This window comes from Drepanopeziza brunnea (genome assembly GCF_022702325.1).
Source record: "Drepanopeziza brunnea f. sp. 'multigermtubi' strain 214-2 chromosome Unknown ctg8, whole genome shotgun sequence".
Taxonomy (NCBI): domain Eukaryota; kingdom Fungi; phylum Ascomycota; class Leotiomycetes; order Helotiales; family Drepanopezizaceae; genus Drepanopeziza; species Drepanopeziza brunnea.
Window position 1 is genome coordinate 168,120 of NW_027094071.1, and position 24,731 is coordinate 192,850.

Below are 24,731 nucleotides of genomic sequence, written 5' to 3' on the forward strand. Positions count from 1 at the left end.
AATCTAAGCTAAAGAGCAAAGAAATAAAGACTTTTATACACACCGAGCCGATAATTTTTAATAAATGCAAGTTATTTTTAAATAAAAACGAAGTCGGATTATTAGTTAAGCAAAAAAGACAAGGTAAAAAGCTTGCCGTAATTAAGCTCGATTCAATCACACGAGCCAAAGAGTACTTAAAGCAACGTGCTCGAAAAGCGTATTTAGCTATTATTTGCTACTTAAAAGCATCTTATGCTTTATCGATAGCTGCTTAATATTAAAAACCGAAAGACGAAGATTATAAGGCCTTTAATAAAGTGATCTAATAGCTAATAAATCACTTAACTCGAAAGATCTATTACGTGCTTTTAAACTTAAAGACCGCAAAGCTCTTTGTGTTCGTAAACGGAGCGTTTACTAATAACGCTGACTTTAGCTTTTAAATCGGTTTCGTAGCTATCTTTAGCAATAAAGCTCACGTAAATAAGAGCGAGTTTACTTTAACGAGTAATATCTTTTATTAAGTGTTATAAAAGTGCAAAAAGGTGACAAAAGCAGTACTAGCTTTTAAGCTATACGCTATGTCTTTAAGTATCGATATAGCTATTGCTATATCAATTACTTTTGCTTAAATCATAGCTCAATTAAGAATTTTTAATTTCCTCGTAATAATATACACTAACTCTTACTCGCTTTACGAGTGTATAATAAAGCTAAGAACTACTAAAAAGAAGCGCTTTATAATCGATATTATAGTTATTCAAGAGTCATACGAAAAGCGAGAGCTCTTTAAAGTACGCTAGATCGAAAGAAAATCTAACCTTGTTAACGCTATAACCAAAATCGAGGCTAATACTTTTTTGCAAGAGCTAGTTTTGACTAATACTTTAAAAGTGCAAGTAAATAAATAGATAGAAAGGCCGCTATAAAAGAAAGAGAGAAAAGATTGTTTTTCCTTAGTTTAATTACTTTTGTTTAATTACTTTCTTTCTTTTTTCGATCGATATAATAGTTAACAAAGCACTGCTTGCTAAAAAGAGAGTTGCCGGTGTCGGTATATCTATATCGACCTTAATTAGCTAATAGTAGTAGTTAAAGAAGCTCACTCGTGAATCATGGTTCACGAGCCACTTAGCATGCTTCGCTTAGCATGTCAGCAGTCAAAAGACCTTCAACTTGACAAGTAAGCTTATTAATTAGCTAGTGCACGTGATTCTTTTTAATCTTATAAAAAGAATCAGCTCCTTTAAGCATTAAAGAGCAGACAGAATTCAGATACTTTATCAACCGAGTGTTTTGCAATTGCAAGTACTTTAACGAACGTTACGACCTTACGAATATATATTCCCAATCGCTTAAAAGCAATCCAATATAAAGCAACAAATCAATCCTCGTGGTCAAGAAATTAAGCCACGCTTTTTTGCAAATCCAAGCTACGGAAACAGAGCTCTTTAAGTCTTATTTATCAGAGCAAGAGCTACGCTAAATTCACCGCCGCTTAAGTCACTTAGCTGCTCGCCGATTAATCGATATATTAAAGCTCTTAAAGAACGACGAAGAAGCTAATTCGGCAATTATCAAACGCTTTATTAAATATTACTACTATTGCTAACTGCACGCAAAGTCACCTAGCCTTTTTAAATTCACAATCAAAAACGACCACAACTTTAACTACGCTATATACGTAAATGTAGTCTATCTAAATAGCAAGCTAGTGCTATATCTAATCGATAGTGCTACAGCTTACAACGCTAAAGCGTTCTTAAAAGACATGTTAGCACGTACCGCATAAGACACGTTGCGCGCTTATTAGATTGATACATACTTAAGTCTTTTCGACATCGTTATCTATAATTTAAGAACGAACTTCGCTGCTTTAAAATTCAAATTGCTAGCAAAATTAATAATAATTAAAGTAAAAAAAGAACTAATAAAAGCCTATAATAATGTCGGCAAAGTAGAACGGTACTATGCTATATTGCGCCGAATCTACGACATCTTAGTTAAAGAACTGAAAGAAGAGAGTGTTATAAAAGAATAACTATTGCAAATAGCTTTTAAAGCAATCAACGATATAGCTAGACTTAAAAGCTTCGTACTTATACTTTTAGTATTTAAAGCCTACCTTTATCTTATAAAGCTAGACTTACTTTCACCTTTTATTTAAAAGCGAAGAGAAGCTATCAATAAAGCTATGATTGAATTAAAAGCAATATAAGCAATCAAGAAAGTCAAAGACGCTTTAACAGCCAAGAATAGACTTGATACTACGTTAATTTTAGACCTTTTTATTTAGTCAAAGGTTCGTATATAGCGAAAGCACCCTTTTAAAGGTGGCAAGCCACGCTAGACTAGCCTTTAAAAGCTCATTGCTATAGACCGTTATACTTGTACGGTACAACTGCTTAATAGACTTAAAAATTTTCGATCTACGGCAATCAAACCTTATTACCGAAAGCAAGACTAAAAGCAAAAAGATTAAAATCTAATCTAAGCTAAAGTTCCTTCGGCTTACATTCCTTTACTTATTAAAGCAGTTCCAATAGTTCCTCTTCTATTAATCCCACCACTTAAAAGAGGTTTTAGAATTCGACGTCCTCTTAAGCAATTTTACTTAAAAAAAAAAGGATTTAAAGAAAGATTTAAAGCGTTCTAGCAGCAAAAGGAAGCTATAGATCAAAAGGCACAAGCAAAGGCTTTCTTAACTAGAAAAGAACTGTCTGATAAAGCAACTGCTATCAAATTGCGTTAAAAAAAAAAATCACGACGCTTAACGAGCTATTTTAATAATCTTAACGCTTAAAGCTAAAAGGATTGATAGCTAAAGAAGTATTCTAATTAGTACAATTCGACTTTACGAAGCATAACAATACTAAGATCTTTAACTCAAGATTCGTAAATAAAGTTAAAAGAGTGACTATAGCGAACTTATTCGAAAAGTCACGCTTAATAATTTAAGCTTACTCGGACGAAAGAAAAACGACAATTCTTACTCAATCACTTATAATCTAAAAGGCTAGCTAACGATTACTTATAGCGCTAGCACTTGTTTTGCTATCATTCGGAGTCCGGGCCTACTTTCGTAACATCATACAAGCTTATACTTAATTAGCTCACTTTTTAAATCGCTTGATTTTAGCTCACTTACTAAAAAAGCTAAAAGACAAATACCCTTTCGAAACGATTATAATAATTTAAAAAGCGCTATACGAAGTGCTTAAGGCTAGAACACATTAGTAAGCTACGTATTACGCTTATTATAAAGAAAGATTAAATATAATTACTAGCACCTTTAATCTTTGCTTTTTGCTTTTTATTTTAAAAAAAGACGATTTCGCGATTATCAAGCTCTAAACCGATAATATTTTTATTTTAGCTATAGATACTTTTGCCGCTAAAGAAAAGGATAAATTGATTAAAGCAAAACTAAACTCTAAGTCAAAGGATAAGCTCTTAACGATTAAAGAACTCGCTTTTAATAAGAGAGTGTTAAGACAACACGCGTCCGATAACTCGATGTCTTTCTTTTAGAAAAAGCAAAGGCTGAAGCTTAAACTGGTCGAGAATGGCTTTAACTTTAAAATAAAATACTTAAAACAACGTGCTCGAGCTGCGTATATTGCATCAGTATATCAACTAAAAGCTTGTTTCGACCTTTCTACTGTTACCTAACATCAAGAACCTTTTTTAACAGATATCAAAAACCTAAATAAGCGAATCTAATAGATGATTGACAATATAGATCGAAGCATTCGGTATATCTTTATTCTTTTAAGAAAAGCTAAGCTATTCGTATTCGTCGATAGCTCTTTTACAAACAATAAAGATTTGAGCTCTTAAATTAAATACACGATTATCTTAGCTACCGAGCAAGATACAAAGACTAATGAGATCGAATTGCAAAGCAACCTCGTCCATTACTCTTCGATAAAATGCTTTCGAGTCATTAAAAGCGTATTAGCTTTCGAAGTATATAATATAATAGCTAGAATAGATATTGCAATTGCAATAAATACTACGCTTGCAATAGTTATTAAACAACTCGGCTTACCTACTATTTTAGTAATCATCTTTACTAATTCTTACTCTTTTTATAAGTGCTTAGTAAAGCTTAGCACTACGAAAGAAAAGCGCTTTATAATCGACATCATAGCGCTTAAGCAATCTTACGAAAAGAAAGAGCTTATTAAGGTTCGATGGATTACTAAAGAGCATAATACCGCCGATGCAATAACAAAAGGAATATTTAATAAAGCGCTAGAAACCTTTTTAAATACGAATAAGCTAAAAGTTAAATTAGAAAGTTGAGTTAAAAGAAAAAGCTGAAAAAGATTGTTTTCGATGCTTCTTATTAAAAGAGCTACCTCAGCGTACGGAGTTTTTAAGTTTTTTCCTTTCACTTTCATTTTACTTACTTTGCTATTAGCAAGAAAGAAAGACTGCGAGTGTTAGAATTAGCATTCAGCTTGGTTGACTACACTCAGCTGAGTCAACTCAGTCAAATAGGTCAAACAAGTTAAGTCACGTAGATACCCGTTTATACTTTCCGTTTGCATCGGTAGCTATAAGAAGCTACCACCTTACGTACTTAAGAATACATGTAATACCAACTGAACACACTTACACCTTGAATACGTATTCAACCTTGCATCATCACACCTGTGATACCAACAGTACACTTTTCAAGAGGCCATAAATTGCGGCAGGCAGAATCCCTCGTCCTTACAACGAACTCCCCATTGGTCATTTTCCCACTGTCCACAAGCTCTTTATCCTTATCTCTTTTCTCCAAGGCTTTATAGTACTCATCCAATTCGCCTACCTTCCGCGCTGCGAATAAATCAAGCTCTTCTGCGTTGTCGAATACCTTCTCACGCTCAGCCCGTTTAGCAGTCCCTAATAAGTGTCGGCGCAGCAGTATAAAAGGAAAGATGTATTCGTCGTTGAGGCCGGGTAAGAGGAGAATATGCAGCCACATAGCCCCCGAGGCCTGCGACCATTTGACCAGACTAGAGAGCTCCTTCTCTTCACGTCCTGGCAGTTCTGCCTCTTCCTCTTCCAAAACATGCATAAATATCTCTAGGTATTTAAAGTACCGGGAGACAATGCCCGGCGGCTCTTTACCATCGGTATTGCAATCCCACCCGCAGTTGGTGGGTCTGTTCTTGGAGAAGCCACCATGGTGCCGAGCCGGATAGCTTAGCGGGTCCGATGCATGACCACTCGAAGCTGAAAGTTCGCTAACTTTCTGTTAATAAAATCGATAACACTACCGGTATCGCTAATACCCTCCATCAAGAGCTTGGTAGGATGCTCGGCACTTGGGTCCCGAAGAACGTTGCTAGCGCTCACACCGTCAATGAAGTTCATCATGATAAATGGACCTAGACCGAGCAGGTTCCTAGCATCAGGACCCCACGCGTGGATTCGCGGAATTGAAATCGAACCGACAATCGTGTCATGGATGAGATTCAGGACCGCCACCTCCATAGCGACTTCTCGTCGGCGTAATCGTCACAGGTCTTGCCACGACGAGAGGAACGAACCATGGAAGCCGTGCTGTCGCTGAAAACCATCTTCACACCGGCATTGAATGCGCCATTGTGAAAGGTACCTTTGAGTTTGCAAGAAAGCTTCTTACAAGGGAACGTCGAGACACCAGGGCAGAGACGGCCCGTGCTGTGGGTATATTTCATCTTGTCGACCCAAAGTTGGGCCTGCGCATCGTGGACAAAGGTGATAGGCGCGTTGGCGTCCATAGTGTCAGAGAAGGCGAACGATTGAGGGATTGGGGGATTGGGGATATTTAACCCTAACGAGGGCGACCTTCTTTATTTTTTTCAAAAAAAAAGCTTTTGCCAAGAGTTTAGAAGCTTTTGACTCCGGGGATTACGGATCAACGTTACTCCGAGAGTTAATTCCGTACAGTACAGGTAGGACAGAGCTGAACTCTGGTAGTAGAGATAATTAGAAAAGTGACTTGATTTATCCTAGGAGCAGGAAAATACGAGAAATGATTGTATCCATAGCCTTCCAACCTGGTGCACGTGCTCTTGACAGGGAGTGGTAGCTCGGCCGAACCGGTGGATCAGAGAGTCTTCTAGCCTGCAGATCATCATTCTAGGCTCTCGGGACCGGGTAGCCTTTGTCTAGCCAGAGGCACCGCCTTTCTGCTACTGTATTGATTCCGTAAACGTCAGCATATATTGGACCCCGAAAATTCAGCTTCGTGGAAGGTTGAGTTGAGCACGAACAGCGGGGTTAGCCTTCTTCTTAGCTGCCTCCTCCTTAGTCGCCTCTTCTTTAGTCGCCTCTTCCTTAGCCGCCTCTTCTTTTGTCGCCTCTTCCTTAGTCACCTCCTCCGTAGCCGCCTCTTTTGCAAGCTCGCGTTTTGCGTGTTCATCTTGGTTCTTGCGACGGTCGATAAGAGAGTAGTTGGCAGCGTCAACCATCATTCCAACGGCGTCGCTCCCGGCGCTAATGAGCGCGTCATTGACCTCTCCTCGAGCCTTGGGGTTGATACCAGACATCGTGGGTGGACGTCAACTGGTGATTTATGAATTGGTTGCCGAAAAATCAAAATCAGATTAAAGAACGTGGTATGATGGGACAGAACTGAACTTTTGTGCCAAGGAAAGACCAAGACTTGAGTGCGCACGGACCCATAGATTAAGCATATCGTTTATGCTTACTCCGTACAGCCGGTCTCCACACTGATGGTCAATCTAGCGTGGCCCAGACGATCGGTTTTTGCAGATACAGAAAAGAGGGAGGATCAAGAGGGGGGATAAGAGGATGATTATTATCTATGGAAGGCGGGAAGGCTATATAGTTCAAGGTACGAGCTAGTGATAATGATGACGTAAAGTGTCCTCTCCTCCATCTCCCATTTACTGACACCTCTTCTCATAAAGCAGCTTAAAGAGCAAATGGTCTCCTAACCATATTTTAAGAGCATTTTCAAGGGCTCTGATTTACGGAGAAAGTTGGGCTATCATATATTGCTCGAGCTGCGAGTCCAGGCCGACCACTATTTCTATGCCGTGCCAGGTAACGAGCAATCAATTAGGCGGATATATATTTGACGGAGAGCGTTCTGATCATAATCTTCCATCAACCTTACTTTGCTAACCTGTGATAAAATAATGAAAGCGGCCGCATTCAAAGCCGCTATCATCGTGTCTCTTGGGTTTAAAAGTACTCCTTTAATTGGTCTCCAAAAAGAAGGTGATTTTAGCGACGAAAGTGGTTTGAGAATTATCGCTTAAAATAATCTAAGTAATCCTCTTATGCAAAACCTGCCTTTTATAATCTCTCCCCTTCGTGAAAAGTCAGTGTACAAAAATCGGCATCCATTTGCCTACTGCGAAGATTTGAATTATCGCAAGATGCAAACGTAGACCAATTGAAGCACCAGCCAATCCCTGTCACATCTTCCCATCTACCCTTCGGTGCTTCGGCTCCCAATTTCAAGATCTCCTATATAATTAAAAACCGAAAATTGGTAGCATAATGCACTACAATGGAAAGGTAATAATGAATCATCTACTTTGGTCCTGGTCGCGTGTAGATTCCTCCATTTCATGTTCTCAAGAATTCGTCGGCCCGAAGTTTTCGTTTTGCCCCACTTCCGGATAAATTTTTGATAAATAGATAACGCAAAATATTCCGTTTATCTGTAGAAATCCGGAATGGTGTAGTGGCTAGCATTTCTGCCTCTCAACGATCGTAGCGACCGATGTGAACGCAGGAGACCGGGGTTCAATTCCCCGTTCCGGAACAAAGGTTTTCTTCATTGGCCCCGGAAGCCGGTCCAGTGATTTTTTTTGAAAGTAAACTTATCATCCCGCTTAAAGGCGAATAACAGATCTATCGGGATCAAAAGCAAGCAAGCTTTTCTATGTAGTCCAAAGAATTTTCTTTTCACCATGTCTTACTATTTAATGGGCCGCTTTTTTTTCCAGTCGTCGTTGCCCACCCGATTTCGTCTGCAGAGCTTTGGCAAAAATTTCCCCACCATCGCTTAGACCTCTGGGCATATAAACAGCCCTCCCAGTGTTTTCAACTCACGCAATGTTCCCTTCCTTCAGGTAGAGGTTGAGGAACACCATGCTGGCTCCTCATCAGGACGAGCGTCTTTCTGATCTTTCTTTCGAGATACAACCCGCGAGTAGGCAAATATCATTTGCAATCTTGAAATGTGGAATCTCGGCATGTCTATACGACAAAAGCGCCAGTGAGACAAGCATCAACGCGTGTTTGGATCTTCAATCAGGGGCTTCAAATGTTTCGGTGAGAGGAGTCAAGAAATCGTCGAGGTTGGAAAGTGATATTCTGAGGTGCATGTCTTGGTTTCTCGCGTCGGCAACGATCTCGTCCCGCTCTTGCTTCTCCGCCCGACTGCCCATCATGCGATATCAGGGCATAGAGAAGTCATTTTCGGGGATCTGGAATGGGCTTGTTTTTGGGGGGAGAGGGGGGGTGGATGTGAGAGCTTGTTTGTGAGTGATTATATGATTTTGATGTTTATTGGCCTGGTGAGCTGTACATGCTTGCGGCTTGGTTCATACTGAGTAGAATTACATTTCTTCGTGATAGGTTCAAGTTTGCTTGATCTCCATAACCTTTGATCGCCCTTGAGGCCACAGGAATTTAGTCTTATGCAAGGGATTTGACTGTCACTAAAAGCGCGTGGACGTGAAAGGCCGTAAAAATATCGATTGTTAATATAATACATGCTCGACCACGGATAGGGTGCACTACAAACGTTTATTGTCTTGAACTTGCTATTTGAAGACCTTATTGAATTCGAATCATGTTACTTCTGCCCTCGCTCCACAATGTTCCAGAAGCCGAAACATAGCAGCCTAAGAAATTACCTCAATCATGAAAGGCACAAAAATTTATCCTTTTTCCCTGCATAATGCGTCTCGCCCATTTCCTTCTCATCGCCTTGAAATTCTTACGTACTACCCAATGTAACCAGTGTGGTCGGTCATTCGGCATCCCCCCAGCGCATTCTTCCATCAAGTTAATCGTTTACTCCCTTGAAAATACGATCGACAGCTCCTTTGAATGACAGCGGACCGTGACGCGACGACAATGTGATAAACTTGCGGTCTCTCTTGTCGGTAGACCTACCACTCCTGCTCCTATCTAAGGCTCATCCAGCTCTACTGTAATAGTAGGACCTGAGCGATCCAAGATCGTTCAATTCCGAGTTCACATCTCAGACCTAGATATAGCGACCTTAGACCTAGCTCGAGCGGTTCACAGTCGAATAATAGCAGCCTGTACTTACCATAGAAAAATCGGCGAATCGTCATCACTCTCTACATACCCACGGTACAGGCCTAAGTATTACCCCTCGAGGGTGCCTCAAAAGTTTAGTTTCTACTTTAAACCCCCTGGTTACCCTACCCTCGAGGGGTAATACTTACGCCTGCGACGTAGTACTACTACTCTTATTATGATACTAATTTTATAGACAAGTTTCACGAAGCATCATACTTACGTAGTACGTAGAAGAACAAGCAGACGGTGCCCATGCTTATCGTCGAAGCCTTCCACCAAGTATTCCAGCAAAAGTTAGATCGCCTCTCGCGAGCCTTACCCTCTCGTTTCACGGAGAGGCTAGGAAACGTTCAGGAGAACACCGACTTACGTACTACGTACAGTACGTACTACTACGTACCGGTAGTACCTGCAGAACCTCGAGGTCCGAAAATAATCTTTTTACGAAAAAACGTACTACGTATGACCGTATCATAAATTGGCTGGGGAGTTCGAGCTGCATCGGCCCCTATTACGTAGTACGTACCTAGTACTACTACGTAGTACAACTATATATAGTAGCGGCAATCGAAGGATCCCCGACTCCCCGTCTCTGCGCCTCGCCAGGATGTAAAGTTCGGCTCTCATGTCCGGAGACCGGAAGGGACACGACACGGAAAAACTTCCACGAATCGAGCGAGGCTGCTGCCTATTGCAGCGATGTTAGAATATCCGGGGTACCCATGATCCGGAACAGGGAGTTCGCTTAGAGGGAGGGTAGGGAAAATTCGAGACGAAGTCATAATAAAAGAAGTCGTGTGGTTTCTGCATTGAACTGACAGCGACTCTATTCTCATTTGATTCTACCCTACATCCATCATTTCATTCGCGCCATGTTTTTCTCGCGAAAGCAAGCTGTCGGCTTTCTCCTTCCTGCTCTCGTGCGAGTAGAGTGTGCCACAGTCACGTATGCAGTTCCATCATCTCCTCCGAATGGGGCTGCACCGCTGGATCCTGCGCCTGTGGGAGTATCGTGAGTCTCCTGTCACAACGAGGAACCCCGATCAGCCATTATCTGATCAGAAACAGTTTTGAATTCTTCGCCTTCCCTTCCTACTTCCTCAATGTCAGTGCAACGAACCAATGCTTGAAGAATTTTCAAGACTTGACGGGCACATGGCCTCCGATCCGGATTGGCGGCACGACACAGTAAGTCCTCCCGATAATGTCGGAGGCGCATCACTAATGACAATGCAGAGACCGCGCAGTATATGATCCCGCGATTTCTGAGTACGTGGTGTATACGGTCGCAGATCCTGCAGATGCACCAGAAGACCTGAAATTCGGGCCTTCGTTCATGACATTGGCGGGGACATACGAAGGTACGGTGGTAGTCGGTCAGTCTTTCTCCTCCCTATCTGTCTGAAACCTTTGCTCACTGTCAATCTCCAGGTCTCAACCGCGGCAAAGACGACATCGCCAACACCATCGAGGCAGCCAAAGTGGCTACAGCCAATATCCCTAACCTGAGAGCCATCGAGCTCGGCAACGAGCCTGATTGTAAATCCCGCCCACCGCCGGGACCCCAGCAGAGAGCTTGCGACTAACAGACTTCTTTCCACAGACTACTTAAGAAACGGCCAGCCTATCGCCGTCAAAGCTCCAGCCTGGGACCCCTCTGCCGACGCCGCATCGCAGAACGACTGGATCCTTGAAGTCGGCGCGACTCTAGGCATCAAGGCCCTCTTCCAAGCCGGCAATTGGAACGAAGCGCCTTCAACCTGGGGCGCCGAAGGACTGATCGCGTCGCAGAACGACAGCGTCAAATCCTATATCCACAATTACGCGCACCACAACTACCCCGGCGGCACGGTCGACTCGCTCATGTCGCACACCCGCATCGCCGCCAACGTGGACACCTTCGCGGCTGACATCGCGGCCGCCACGTCCGCGGGCAAGGACTACGTCCTGGGCGAGACGAACAGCGTGTCCGGCGGCGGAGCAGCGAAGACCAGCCCGCTCTTCGGCGCGAGTCTGTGGACGATGGACTACGCGCTGCGGGCCTCCGCGGCCGGGATCAAGCGGACGTACTTCCACCACGGGACGATGGGGAACTGCTACTACTGCTGGTGGGGCCGGCACGCGATCGGGGCCCCCTACTACGGGGCGTATGCGGCGACGAGGGCCATGGCGGGTGGTGCGTCGATTCACGCGCTGGACGCTGGGAAGGACGCGTTTGCGGTCTACGTCGTCTACGACAAGCAGGGGCGGCCGCTGAGAGCGGTGCTGTACAATTCCGAGTTCTTTGATGGGTCGGGGACGAGGGCTAGCCAGACGTTTGTGTTGAGTGGATTGGGAGCTGTGGCGAGCGTGGGCGCCCGGAGACTGAGCGCCGCGAGTGCCAACGCGAGGGCTGATCAAGGGGCGGCCGGGAGTGTTACGTTTGGGGGATTAGAGTTTGCTGCTGAGACGTGTGTATCGAGCGGCTCTGACAAGGTTGAGAAGGTTGCTGTCACCGGTGGGCAGGTCAGCCTGGACGTTGCGGCCTCTGAGGCGCTGGTGGTGGATTTGCAGTAGGGAGTAGGTACTAGATAGATAGATACTAGTGGGAGTGAATTTCCTGTCCAACTCGCTCCTCCATACGGGCATTCTCTGGCCATTGACCCATCGTATCGAAGTCGGACCTGGCTATTCCGGACTTGCTGTGCTCAAGCTTGAAGGCATTAATTGGCCGGTGTGCCTCGATAACAAAGAGCGCTTGCAAGGCAACCCGCGAAGTATCAGATTCCTTCCGCAGCTGTTCCCATTCATACGGGAGTAATCAATCATCCGTCGAAACAGAAGCATTTCTGATAGAGACTCCCGCCTCGGCCCCCTTTCCATGGCGGATAGATCTCCCGGCCCGGTCTCCCTTACTGGTGCGCGTAAGCACGCCGTTTGGGATATTCGAGGGTATAAGTAGGTAGGTACACAGGTACACACACACACATATATATAAAATACAGAACAGAATACTTATTCTAGTCCCTAAGTCAATGTCAAGCCGGAAACTCATCCAAGTATACCTCCCTAAACAACAACACCTGTCTCACTTCGCCTTATATATACGCTTCCTTCCTCGTCTACTCACTTCCCTCAACCCCTCATTACCTCACCCCCCTCCGCAACATAAAACAACTCAAAACAAATACATACTTTACCATCCAGACCGAAGCTAAAACCGAAGCTCAAACCGAAGGTAAACCCAAAGCTAAAAACCAAAGCCAAAGGCTAAAAAGGCAAGCTACAGTTCCCCTCTGAATACCGGTACGTAGAAGACGGACCCAGTCTAGCCGCATAGATCACAGAGCTGTACTACCTAGTAGTACGTAGTAGTAGTAGTTTCTGAATGGCTCAAAGCCTTGTCAGCTCTCCGTGTTGGACAGGACATAAAAATACTGGCTCAAAGATACGTAGTACCGTACTACTACTTTATCTGGAATCATGACGTATCCGAGCGTAGGTAAATACTACTTACGTAGTACTTACTGTACTTACTGTACATACTAAATTAGCCGCACCGTTCTCCGCGCCTCGTCTGCGCGCGCGTGACCCGCTCATCCCATGATTCCGGGTCGGTCGGTTCGGTTCGGTTCGGTTCGGTTGGGTTGGGTTCAAAGCGGGGGATGGGGGTTGTCTCTCGCTCGCTCGCTCGCTCGCTTAGGATCCGAGGTCCAAGTGCAAAAGTTACTACGTAAAGAGGTAAAGTGAAGTGAAGTCCGTAAAGTCAAGTAAAGTCCGTCAAGTACAGTGAAGTCCGTAGAGGAAAGTAAAGGACCGAGGGAGGAAACCAAAAAAAAAAGGGAGTGGCTGGCTGGCTGGCTGGGAATAGAGAAGCCATCGCCCCCCGGACGGAGAAACGCGCATATATAGGTACTTCGTACCTGAAATACACACATACGAACTTTCACTCCGTATCTCGCTCGCTCGCTTATCCTATCCTAGTAATATTTTTGCCTTTTTTTTTGCCTTTCTTTTTTTTTTTTTTTTTTTTTTTTTTTCCAATTTACGATTTTCGATCTCCGATGTTCGACTCGCGGTGTTCGATCGGCATCCGTTCGAGGTCCCATCCATCCATCCACCTGTCCGTCTCAACAGCTACTACGTATTTTTCCAAAATCATTCAGGGATCGAAGAACGCAAGAAGATCGAGCTCGCTCGCTTACCATTACACTCACTCACTACCGGTACTTACCTGCCCACTTACGTAGCATCTTATCAGCGGGAACGATCCGAGAATCGAGAACCGGGATCCGTGGTCGAGGTTTCGAAGGGGGTTTCATTAGTCCCAAACACCTATCCTTCCATCCCCCCCATATATACGAAGAGAATTTAAATTTATATATTACGATGTGTGTCACGTGAGCGCCTGCTTGGGTTAGTTTGTACTACTCGGATCTATCCTTGAGCCTAAAGCAAGGTAATTTAGAAAGAAAGAAGAGGGGAAAGTTTAGTTCTTTACTTTTCCTTTCTCTCCTTTCTTTCCATTGTTTCCTCATCTTGCATTTACTTTCGGGAGGTTTTTATCTACTACATACATATCCCCAGGCGAACGAATGAACGAACGGACGAACTCAACGCGGGATCCATAGATACATGCGTTTGCCTATTTTTTGACTTGTTTATTCGACGTGGTGTAGGAGTGACTAGATTGTGTTCTATTTTTCGTCTCGGGAGTCGAAAAAACGAGCAGCAGCATCCATCCGCAAGATTCAGTTAGAATAACAACCCAGCCAGCCAGTCAGTCATGGTCTTCCTCACGGCGTATCCCTTCGCGCTCAGTCTCGCGTTCCTGGCGGGATGGGTCGAGGCGAGCAAGCAGATCGTGAGTACCGATTCTAATCCCATCTTCAATTCCAACTCCATCCTTCAAATCCCCCCCCCCTCTCTCTCCCGTGTGGAGGGAAATGGAGAATGGGATGATGTATTTGAGGAAAAAAAAAAAAAAAAAAAAAGAAACCCCCCCTAGCTAACACAACACGCATAGGTACCTGGCGCCACCATCACCGCGGCTGGCACGAACCAGCACATGCAGGCCCACGGCGGCGGCATCATCCAGGTCGATTCCGTGTACTACATGATCGGGGAGAACAAGCTGAACGGCTCCGCGTACCAGAGTATCAACTGCTATTCGTCGACGGTATGTCCCGAGCGACCCCATCTTAGCGAACGACGGGGTCTTGTTGTTACCTTACTGACCTTCCATGCAGGATCTCGTGAGCTGGACCTTCGTCAACGAGGTCCTGGAGCTGGAGAACGACGGCGATCTGGGCCCAAACCGCGTGGTGGAGCGGCCGCATGTGATCTTCAACGAGGAGACGGGCACGTATGTGATGTGGATGCATATCGATAGCCACGATTATAAGGAGGCCAAGGCGGGCGTGGCGACGAGTGATAGCATCTGTGGGGATTATAAATATATGTGAGTTGTGTCTTTTTGTTTTCTTGTTGGGGGGGGAGAAGAGGGAGAGGAGGGGAAGAAGGGGAAGAAGGGCAAGAAGGGCAAGGAGGCAAGGGAGAATCGAGAGAGCAGAGGACTGATGAAAAGCGTGATAGGGGATCGGTACAGCCGCTGGGCTTCCAGAGTCGGGATATGAACCTCTTCAAAGGTATGTATGCATGCTGATTCCCAGAGACATGAAAATTCCGGCAATGAGGACAAGGGCAAGCTGATGAAGTGTAGATACCGACGGCACCGCTTACCTGCTTACGGAGGATGTGAGTCTCGCCTATCCTGATGAGCACATAAAAAAGGCAAAGAGCTGATAACGTGACAACTTCAGCGCAAAAACGGTCTTCGCATCAACAAACTCTCCAAGGATTACCTTACGGTGGACTCGCCCGTGCATCTCTTCAAAGAATCCTACGAAGCGTCGGCAATCTATAAGGAGGGTGGCACTTATTTCATGTTTGCGTCGCGCCTGACTGGGTGGGGTACGTGGTCCACATTCATGCGATAATCGTGGGAGAGATAATGCAAAGTAAGCTATCAAGAAGAAGAGAGAGCTGACGAAGAGAAAGATCCAAATGACAATGAATACTGCACAGCAAGCTCCCTCAGCGGCCCCTGGTCATCATGGACCCCGTTCGTGCCTGTCGGGTCCAAGACGTTTAGCTCGCAGACAGCGGCTGTCGTGAATGTCAATGGGGTCGTGATGTACATGGGCGATAGATGGAAGAAGGAAAACTTGATGACTTCAACGTATGTGTGGCTACCGCTTAAGCTGTCGGGCACGACTGCTAGTATGGTATGTCACCTATCCCATCTCCATCTCCGTCTCCAACCGCAGAAATCATCGAGGAAGACAGCATCTCACAAGGACGTAGGAGGACAAAGTGAATTGGGTCCTGGACATTTCCGCCGGAACATGGGCTGCTGGCCCTAAGGAGACTAGCACCGAAGCAGAGGCCAGCACCAACATCCTCGCCAACGGGGCCAAAGTCATCGACTGCAAACCTTGCTCGGGTGGAAAGAGCGTAGGCTACATCGGTGGCTCAACCGGTGGCACACTGACGATGGAGGTGACGAGTATCCAGCCGACGAATAGCACGATCAGGGTGCATTATGTCAATGGGGATAAAACGCAGCGCTATGCGACCGTGGTTGTCAACGATGTGACCACGGTGATGGCGTTTGTGCCCACGTCAGGGGGTAAGCCCATGGATAGTCTGTTGACGGTGCCGTTGAAGGCCGGGAAGAATACTGTGAAGTTTGAGGCGTACGAGGGTGGATGGGGTGAGTTTTTCCCCTCGACCCCCGGAGAGCGTCTTTAGATTTGGTAGCTGACGATTGCAGGCCCGGATATTGATCGCTTGATGGTGCCGTCTTATTGAAGATCTCAATCGTATTTATAGCAAGAACCTTTGCGTGGAAATGTAGCGAGGGTTGAGAACCAGGAGCATCAGCCTTTCCACCTCAGCGGAGCAGCTTTAACTCTCCTCTTTCGGGAGAACGAACTTTCGTATGGTTGTTGATCATGTCCATGGAGTCAGGACGCGGCGGATAATAGCGTTTGCGCATAATGGAAGCTTCTTTCTAGCATTCCCATCCCCGTGTAATCGTCGAGCGTGAAATAAGCGAGAAGTCTGATATTGGCGGCAATGAGGCGTTGACGGAGGTTTTGTTTGAGTAGGATGTCCAACTTCTCTCGAGATTATGCTGCCGTGAAGACCAGCTGTTGGAAGAGAAGGAGATTCACAAATTCATATGCGCCGTAAGTATATATAAAGAAACGTGGACGAGGCAATCCCAGAAACGAGTAGAATGGAAAGTCAACAAATAACATCAAATCCAGGATATAGATTAGGATCCTAAGGTGGTAAAGAGTCACTAGAAGGATTCGCGTCAGTTTCGTGAAAGATCCATGCGCAAGAACGATAACGAAATCAAAAGATTAAGGTAAATAACGAAATATATTGATGCCTTATTTCTCTTAATTGATTTAGGCATGTATCTTCATGATTAATCCCATTTTATCGATTTGCTGAACGTCGTTGTCGTTGCGGTACAGGCAAAGGCTGTCACGTTGATGAAAAGAGGGTCAATCGCGGCTAGAACGCGGTCTCGCAGCCGACGCGTACTGCTAAGTAGAATTTCCCCGTCTCTGCCCAACGAATTGCACTCCTGCACCAGACCCAACAAGACCAATCACTTCGCATAATGTCCGCAGAAATCGTCAAGAAACAGCGGGGTAGGCCGAAGAAAGTGATATCCGATCCTGTGGAGGTAGATATACCAGACAGCGCGCAGACGTCGACGACGAGGACAAAATCAACAAAAGCGGGTGCGAAGAAGGGGAAAGCTACGCCGGTGATCTCTGCAAAGGTTACCGCGGTCAAGAAACCCGTATCGAAGACTGTCGAGCCGTCTGCGGCGACGAGGATACCGTCAACGACTACGACGTCGAAGATATTAGAACAAGTGAGGGGATTGGAATCCAGGAAAGCCTCTGTGCCCGAGAGCCCTGCGCAGAATGTTGTGGAACAAACACCCAAAAACCTATCGGAGGCAGCGCCGAGGATTATTGCGTCCAACGCTTCACTAGAGGATATACAGCCCAGATCATCTGCGCCTCCCCCTACGACTCGTGCGGCGAATGCTGCAAAACCAGCTCCCGTCAACCCTCCGCCCCCGGTGAATATGAGCCCGCCTTCACCTCCACCTCCGGCGTCGAAAGCCCACGTTCCGTTGCGAGAACTGAATTCGGCCATCGTGTCGGACATATCTACGAGAGCGGGTGCAAGACCGAACACAAGCAGCGGGAGTCGAGCGTTGCCCAAGAACTACAAGCCGGTTGCGAGGAAAGTTTCGGCTGCCATTGTGGCGATGCCGATTCTGATTGTTACGAGTTATGTCCTCTACCAGAGACGTGAGTTCTTCTGCCTCTCTGTGCGCAGATGAGGATTTCTGGGGTGGTTGCTGACCGGCGATTGCAGTGGTCCTGGGACAGGAGAAGAAGCTTTTGGTTCCTCCGCCGCCTCCAGAAGGAGGGAAGAGGGGAGATGTGGTGAGGAACCAGTAACAACGGAAAGGGATCTCGGGGCTGGCTGGCTGGGTGGGCTCCGAGGTCATTGCGTGTGTATATATATATAACGAGAGGCATATGTTTATGAAATAACGTGAGATAGCAGGATATGGATCGATTTATAGGAAGATGGGAACTCAACCTTGGATACATACTCCAGACTCTCTCTGGCTTGGGTCCGCAGTCAAACGCGATCGCTTACTCTCGATGCCTTGGAGATCACCCCCCGTCGGCCCTGTCAGATGCACGCTGGTGTTTGCACTTGAGAGTTTCCGATGAAGATGCAGTTCTATGACCTCTGCCTCTTGGTCGAGAGATGACAAGTATATCGAGATAACAATTACTGGTGGAGCTCGGGGCCAAAGACTAGAGACGCCGGACTTTGTCATACTTGGTTGGCATCCGGTCCATGTGTGACGGTTCACGGCGTTGTGTGTACAGTCGGCAATGTAACTTCTCTCTCGGTATCAGACGCACGAGATGGAGAAAAAAGAAAGGGAAGCGCACATCCTATGCGTCGTGTTGCCTTATGTCCCAAGCCAAGCTATAAGTCACCGAGGGAGGCGAATTTGTAGAAAGGCAGGGACGACGACTATTATAATACTTTGCTTGAGTATCTGTACGTACTTAGGACAAGGAGGCAGCACTTCCTACATCATCTTCTTCCTCAGCAAATACCCTCCTCAATCGGCTTCTATCCTCTTGAACACTGGAATTAGAATCAAACAGTAACACGCGCCTCAACATGTCTGCCTCTACCTCCACCGCTATCTCCACCTCCACCTGCACCTGCACCATCGGATCCTTCAACTTTGTAACCTTCAACCACTGTATCAACGCTGAATTCCCCGACACCGAACATCACCGCTGGGGCATCAACCCCTCCAACCGAGAGATCCTCCCCTCCGTCCCCATTGCTACATTAGAGGACCTCGATAAGGCCGTTACCGCCGCTCGCGCAGCCTTCAAGCTGTGGTCCAAAGTCTCGTGGGAATTTTTGTTGTTGTTGTATTTATTTACGTCGGGCGGGTAGCAGGCGAAGCTTGCCGCCCTGGGACCTCTTATGGGGTACGGCGACGTGCTAAGCTAAGGAATTACATACAAGAAGGCTTTAGAAAGCAATTCAAAGTGTTGTAGCGAAGGCTATTGTCGCATGCGCCCTTCTCTTATAAATAAGATAGATTATATAAAAAGAAACCTTTCATCAAGGGAAAACTATAAAAGAGAGAGTCAAGCATATACAAATTGCTATAGCTAGCTAAAGGCGAACTGTTTACGTCGCGTAGCGACAGGAATCAAGGCCGGACCGAGGTTAGCCGAGTACAAAAGAAAAAGTGAATACGAAAGCTTAAACTTTAAAAGAAAACCTAATATAATATACTAGTGCTAAAAAGAATTCCCTCGAAAGCGTATTACGCTATCTTAAAGTCTTAGTCCCGTGACGCGGTTGATTTAACGAGCTTTTACAGCTTAAGTAAAGCGGAGCGTACTTCGTTCTCTTTACCGAAGCAGTATTAATTGGCTAGAGTAGCACTTTTATCAGGTGTAATGCTTAAAGTAGAACTCCGTAATAGTCAAGAAGGCTTGAAAATCGGCCGGATTGTTAAGGAAACCTTTAAGGAAGTCGTAAGCTTCCGAGATCGTGCTCGGAAAGGTCTGCGGTCGGGTCTTATAAAGCTAAGAAAAGAAGCGTCGTTGCGTGAATCGGCAAAAGGCTATATGCAAAAAGGACTTGCGTTTGCCGCAAGCACACTTTAAGTTAGCGTCGTAATATTAGAACTTAGTATAGTATTAAGTAAAGTCTTCGTGCGTAGTTCGGATCGCAAGTAGTTTGTGTAAGATATATTATAAGAGTTTTAATTCCGGAAAGGGCTTGATTAAGTATAAAAAGCTTTATTTCCGATACGAGCGTAAAAGCTTAAAAGAGCTTGCGCTCTATTAAGCTTCTCGTGCTTTATTTTATATATCGCGGAAAAGTATGCGGATGCCGCTGATCGTAAGTTGCGATATTAGATTAGTATCTTAATCCGGTTTCCTTGCTTTTAAGTCTGCAAGCTTATCCGCCCGTTCGTTTCTTTTAATGCTTATGTGCTTTAAAGACTATCGTATTCGCACGTCTCGAGTCTTTATCACTTTTTAAACGTTTAAAAACGCTTATTGCGATGATAAAAAAGCATTTTCGCGAAGACATTAAATGACTGATATGCTATCGATGCAAAGCTAGATCCGTCTCGCCGTCGGATAAGCGTGCATTATTCGTTCGAAGCCTTTTTATGCTTTTATCACTTTTGCGTTAAAAACGTAAGAGCAGTCGTTGATAGAACCGTACTCGTAGCTTGTCTCTTATCGTCTTCGATAGATTACGTACTCGTAGCTTATTAATCGGTTGCTTTAATCGTACTGTTTTAACCCGTTTAAAAAGATCGTGATGTCTTTTAGCGAAAGCTATTGCTATTATGCTTTGAATGCGGCAGCAACTTCTTTCTTCGTTTTGCCGTCCGCCGGGTCCCGTCTGCTCTTCGATATAAAGTGCGAAAGGACAAAGCGAAAGCGAAGAACGTTTAAAAAGAAAGTTCTTAATCTTTAGATCTTAATCTCGAGGATCTTAATAGTTTTCGCGCCGCGACTGCGTTATCGGATCCGCAAAGGTATCCGGCTGACTAGTAAGTGCTTATCGTTCACCGTCTTTAGTTTTATTGCAAACTTAGCTTTAGCTTTTTTTAAAGCTGCAATGCCGGAAAGAAGCTCGGTATCTCGAAAAAGCGTTGCCGTTAATGTCGTTTTTTAGACCGAAAGTACTTTGCGCGCCGCGAGGGTTATCGTCTTATTAATAAAGTCAATTATCTTTTCGATTCGAGCGTTAATAACTTTTAATCTTTTAAACTTGCAAATTAAGCGATAGCGCTTTGCGTACTACGCTTTCGTGCTGTAAAGCACCGAAGGCAACACGCAAGTAATAACTGCTTTACGCAATAAAGCCGCAAAAGGACCGTAGATTATCTTAGCGAGATTGCGGATGTGCTAAGCGACTTTCTTAGCTTTAGCCGCTCGTTTTCGAACGTATCGGCGGAACTTTAGCTTGCGGTTAAACTAGACCTTAAGCTATCGTATCGTAAGTATGTCTTCGTCTTTTAGATCCGTAATGATACACGGAATAATTATAGTATCGACTACGAAAAAGAGGGCATACGTGCTTTTCTTGCGAAAGAAATGCATTATTTCGATCTTTTTCGAAGCGAAAGCGATCTTATAAGTGTTATTTTATTTAATAATAGAATTGATATCGTCTCGAAGCATAACGATATTCCGGTCGAAAGTGCGATTAACGCGATATAAGCAAATATCGTTAGCGTATTCGAAGCGCAATATCCGGTCTTAATTGAGTAGCTTAGCTAAGTAAAGCATGTAAAGCACCGGTAATAGCGAAGATCTTTGCGGAGTGCCGCACTTTACGTCGTAAGTGTCCGTGATTTCTTTTTTTAATCGGACCTTAACTTTACGGTTTAAAAAAAAGGATTCTATTAGCTTAAGCAATAAGTACGGCTAGCTTTGCTTCGTTATGCGTTTAAAGAAGCGACGAGTCAAGATCGCATCAAAGGCTCTTTAAATGTTTATAATGACTATAGTAACTTAGTATTTAATTATAAGTGCGGACTCGATATCGTATGTTAAGCACGAAGCGAAGTTTAATATAAAGCGCCGTAAAAAAGCTCTCGCGTATTGTAAGCTAAAGACGTCGTTAATAAAAGCAGTCTACGTAATTCTCTTCGCAACGATGCGCTTTAGTCTTTTAAAAATGTACGAAAGCAAAGCAATCGGTCGTTAAGAGCGGATAAAAGTCTTGTCTTTTTTCTTTATTTTAAAGATCATCGAGATTTCGGCGAGCTTTTACGCATCCGAGAAATAATAAAGAGCTAAGCATTTATTAAAGAAGCTATAAAAGAAGTGATAAACGTGTTGCTAGCATGCTTTAAGCAGTCGTACGATGATTTTGTCCGTTTCGAGTGAAATGCTTATTACTTTAATTACGTAAGACTCTACTTTTTTTAATAATACCGTAGTATCTTAAAAGAGCCGGCCAGTATCTTCTTAATTAGCGAGTAGATCGTAGTCGAAGTCGTCGGCGGCGCTAAACCGTTTAAAGATGCTTTCTCGTAGCGCGTCCGCTTTCTTTTTAATATCTTCGATAGCTTCGTCGTTGACTATTAAAAAGAGCGATTTTAAGTTCGGAGTAAGCTTATGTTAGCTTATAACTTTATATAAGTTTTAATTCGATTTTACTCCGTCGATCACGTAAGTTTAATAGGCCCTCTTAGCTTTTTTGATTATAGCGAGCTAGTTTCGCGTTTCTTAAGTCGGTTTTCCGTCGTACATTACGGAGCGCGCTGCTAAGTGTTTCTTATACGCTATCTAGCAGTCTGCCGTTTATTATAGTGCAGCCGTTAACCTTTTTCGAGCGGGCTATCCCGCAACTTTTAAAGCAGAGTTGAAAGCAATAGCTAAACTGATCGCAAGCTGATCGAGTTTTTTAATAGAATATATTGTTTATAAGTCGAAAAGTTGGTTTACGCTTAACGCTATAAGCGAAGCGAATTTCTCGAAGTCTTGGTCCGGTATTCGGTATTAGAAGCGCTTTAAAAGAACGACTCTTCGGCTAAAGATAATCGTGACTTAAGTCTCGTAGTTTAAGCTCGAATAAAGATCGGAGCGAATTGTCGTTTAAGCAAACGGGATATTTAAAAAGGTCAAGTCTAAAACGTGACCAGCTTTATGGATAAGGTCGCTCGAAAGTCTAATGTAGTCTATTTTATTAGCATTAGACCAGGCCGCAAGGTTTCTTTTTCGGCTTTTAAGCTCAACCTTTAGTTCGAATATATCGTGCTATATATTAAAGTCCTTTTTAATCAAGCACTTAGAAAGAAGAACGAGATAAGTGATATAGTTTATAATCGGGTTTATTAAGAGTTGCTAATAGACGTTTAAAGTAGCGAAGCCGTTTATATCGACTTATAAGAGATTTTTGTTGCGAATAGAACGGCGTTGTTAAGTGCGAAGACTTACGCTTTTGCGCACGTAAGTTATCACTCGTAGTCGCTTAGCGAAGTATTAAGCATCGTTTTAATTATCTTACGATTCTATTAAAGCATAGCATTCGTAAAACGAGTGGTTTTAAGTTTTAGTGCTCGAGTGCGTATACGGCTTTTAAATATAAATAACGTTAATATTTGCCGAATAGCAAAGGTAAAGTAAAGCAATGTAGTATGGCTGCTTTTTGCTTACGTTCGCTTAATAGACTTGGATTTCTTTAAAGAGCTGTCGATTGCGGCGAGTGCCGCGGTGCCGTGTCGGCGTGCTTAATATATAAAGTTGTTTTAAGCATCTTAGCTAGCAGCAATGCTCGAGCTTTTTATAAACGAAAAAGATGAGCTGGTAGTGTTGTCTACGTGATAGTCCGATATCGCTATTAACGTATTTTTTTTTTCGTTTATAATAAAGAAGGCGCTGTCTATTAAAGTCTTTTCGTTAAGGTTCTTGCGCGTAGCCGTATTGCGTAAAGGTCTCGTAGCTTGCGTAAAGGACTAAGAAGAAGATTGTGAAGAGACGGCTTGAAAAGAGGTCGCTCGCTCGTGCTTTTGCACCGTAAAAGCGCGTCTTTTTCGAAGGAGAGCCGCGTTGATACCGGTAGCAAGAGTCTCTAGTTGAGAAGCCGGGGTCGGTTCGTTCTCCTCCGTCATAAGAGCAGTAACAATAGCGTAGGCTTAAGCTTTTAATCGTCGGACGGCGCTTAGCTCTTTCTTGATAAAAGTGATCACCTTGCCGTTGACTCGCTTAAGAGCCGCAAAGTAGTTTTTATGACTAGCTTCGTACGAGCCGTGGCAGTTTGCATAGCGAAGGGGTGCCGTGCAATCTTTGCCGTCGAGCCCGTCGTGCTAATCTTTTCGCTCGCCGCAGTAAAAGCAGCGTGCGTGCCGAATGCACTTGGCCGAGTTATATTAACCGAGGCAGCCAAGGTCGTGCTTTTTAATAGGTTGCTTTTTGTCGACTAGCCGAGAGTAGTTGTTGCAGCCGAATAGCTTAAAGCTGCGGACTTCTTTTAAGAAAGAGACTATTTAGCAGGTTAAGCCGGTCGCCGGGTCGGCTCCGTGCTAAGAGATACGGACGCTTACCGAGGCTCTTTCGGCTTAAGCTAAGATCTTTTCGTCGATATGCTTCGCCGTCTTGAAAATCTCGCCGAAAAGGCTTTTGATTTCGGCAAGGACCTCTTAAATAGCGTACGTGTATTATTTGACCGGGATAGTCGCTTTCGTGGCCTTAAGAACCTTTTAGTACACTTTTTTAGCTTCATTTGTAATAAGGAGGTCTTTCGCTTTAAGGTTGATCGGGGTGAGTGCTTAACCCGTGCGAGTAGCTTTAAGACGAAGGATAGTGGTTATGTCGACGCCGTCCAGTTTGTCGGCAATAGCTTTGCGAGCGGCGTAACTGTCGGGACGAGCTAAGAGTACGGCGGAAAGTACTTAAATCAAGACTCGCTTGTCTTGGCGTATCTTAGATTGTTCGCTAAAAGACTTGCGAGTGGCTTAAGAGCTCGTAAGCTTGCGGGTCTTTGCAGGTTTTATTCTTATAACGGAAGAGGATCGGGACAGCTTAGCGATTGCCGATTAAGCGGCAGCTTTTGAGTTTTTCAAGGTTTTCGAAAGCCCTGCGGAATTTGCTTATAAGACAGACTTAAAAGGGGCCGTTTGCTCGCTGCTATAAAAAGCGGTCGAAAGAGAAGGGGGAGTGGCTGCTCCGGTGGTTGCGTGTGAATAAGTACGCATAAACGTAAAGAGACTCTTAAAGAACTCTTGCGCATAATGTCGAGATTCGAGGTCAAGTTGGTCGTTTACAATCTAATCCGAAGCGAAGGCGTAT

General features: G+C 44.5%; 7 protein-coding genes across 7 annotated transcripts; 4 read left to right on the forward strand and 3 right to left on the reverse strand.

The window, feature by feature from the left end:
* Nucleotides 1-4,621: 4,621 nt before the first annotated feature.
* On the reverse strand, nt 4,622-5,355 carry L3040_005094 (uncharacterized protein; the record flags this gene model as incomplete). Its single annotated transcript, XM_066157217.1, has 2 exons — nt 4,622-5,211; nt 5,271-5,355. The coding sequence occupies 2 exons, from the start codon at nt 5,353-5,355 to the stop codon at nt 4,622-4,624; spliced, it is 675 nt and encodes a 224-aa protein (XP_066011536.1).
* A 98-nt stretch (nt 5,356-5,453) lies between these two features.
* L3040_005095 (uncharacterized protein) lies at nt 5,454-5,741 on the reverse strand (the record flags this gene model as incomplete). Its single annotated transcript, XM_066157218.1, has 1 exon — nt 5,454-5,741. One exon carries the CDS (start codon nt 5,739-5,741, stop codon nt 5,454-5,456), a length of 288 nt encoding a protein of 95 aa, XP_066011537.1.
* Nucleotides 5,742-6,155: 414 nt separating this feature from the next.
* L3040_005096 (uncharacterized protein) lies at nt 6,156-6,512 on the reverse strand (the record flags this gene model as incomplete). Its single annotated transcript, XM_007290942.2, has 2 exons — nt 6,156-6,158; nt 6,237-6,512. The coding sequence occupies 2 exons, from the start codon at nt 6,510-6,512 to the stop codon at nt 6,156-6,158; spliced, it is 279 nt and encodes a 92-aa protein (XP_007291004.2).
* A 3,636-nt stretch (nt 6,513-10,148) lies between these two features.
* L3040_005097 (uncharacterized protein) lies at nt 10,149-11,832 on the forward strand (the record flags this gene model as incomplete). The annotated part of the gene is made up of 5 exons (XM_007290943.1): nt 10,149-10,288; nt 10,345-10,464; nt 10,513-10,652; nt 10,708-10,815; nt 10,880-11,832. The coding sequence occupies 5 exons, from the start codon at nt 10,149-10,151 to the stop codon at nt 11,830-11,832; spliced, it is 1,461 nt and encodes a 486-aa protein (XP_007291005.1).
* Nucleotides 11,833-14,041: 2,209 nt separating this feature from the next.
* On the forward strand, nt 14,042-16,128 carry L3040_005098 (uncharacterized protein; the record flags this gene model as incomplete). Its single annotated transcript, XM_007290944.1, has 9 exons — nt 14,042-14,119; nt 14,282-14,434; nt 14,505-14,716; nt 14,851-14,903; nt 14,978-15,012; nt 15,078-15,228; nt 15,316-15,542; nt 15,622-16,030; nt 16,091-16,128. 9 exons carry the CDS (start codon nt 14,042-14,044, stop codon nt 16,126-16,128), a joined length of 1,356 nt encoding a protein of 451 aa, XP_007291006.1.
* Nucleotides 16,129-16,954: 826 nt separating this feature from the next.
* Nucleotides 16,955-17,816, forward strand: L3040_005099 (uncharacterized protein; the record flags this gene model as incomplete). The annotated part of the gene is made up of 2 exons (XM_007290945.1): nt 16,955-17,663; nt 17,731-17,816. The coding sequence occupies 2 exons, from the start codon at nt 16,955-16,957 to the stop codon at nt 17,814-17,816; spliced, it is 795 nt and encodes a 264-aa protein (XP_007291007.1).
* Nucleotides 17,817-18,564: 748 nt separating this feature from the next.
* L3040_005100 (uncharacterized protein) lies at nt 18,565-18,852 on the forward strand (the record flags this gene model as incomplete). The annotated part of the gene is made up of 1 exon (XM_007290946.1): nt 18,565-18,852. The coding sequence occupies one exon, from the start codon at nt 18,565-18,567 to the stop codon at nt 18,850-18,852; it is 288 nt and encodes a 95-aa protein (XP_007291008.1).
* Nucleotides 18,853-24,731: the final 5,879 nt, after the last annotated feature.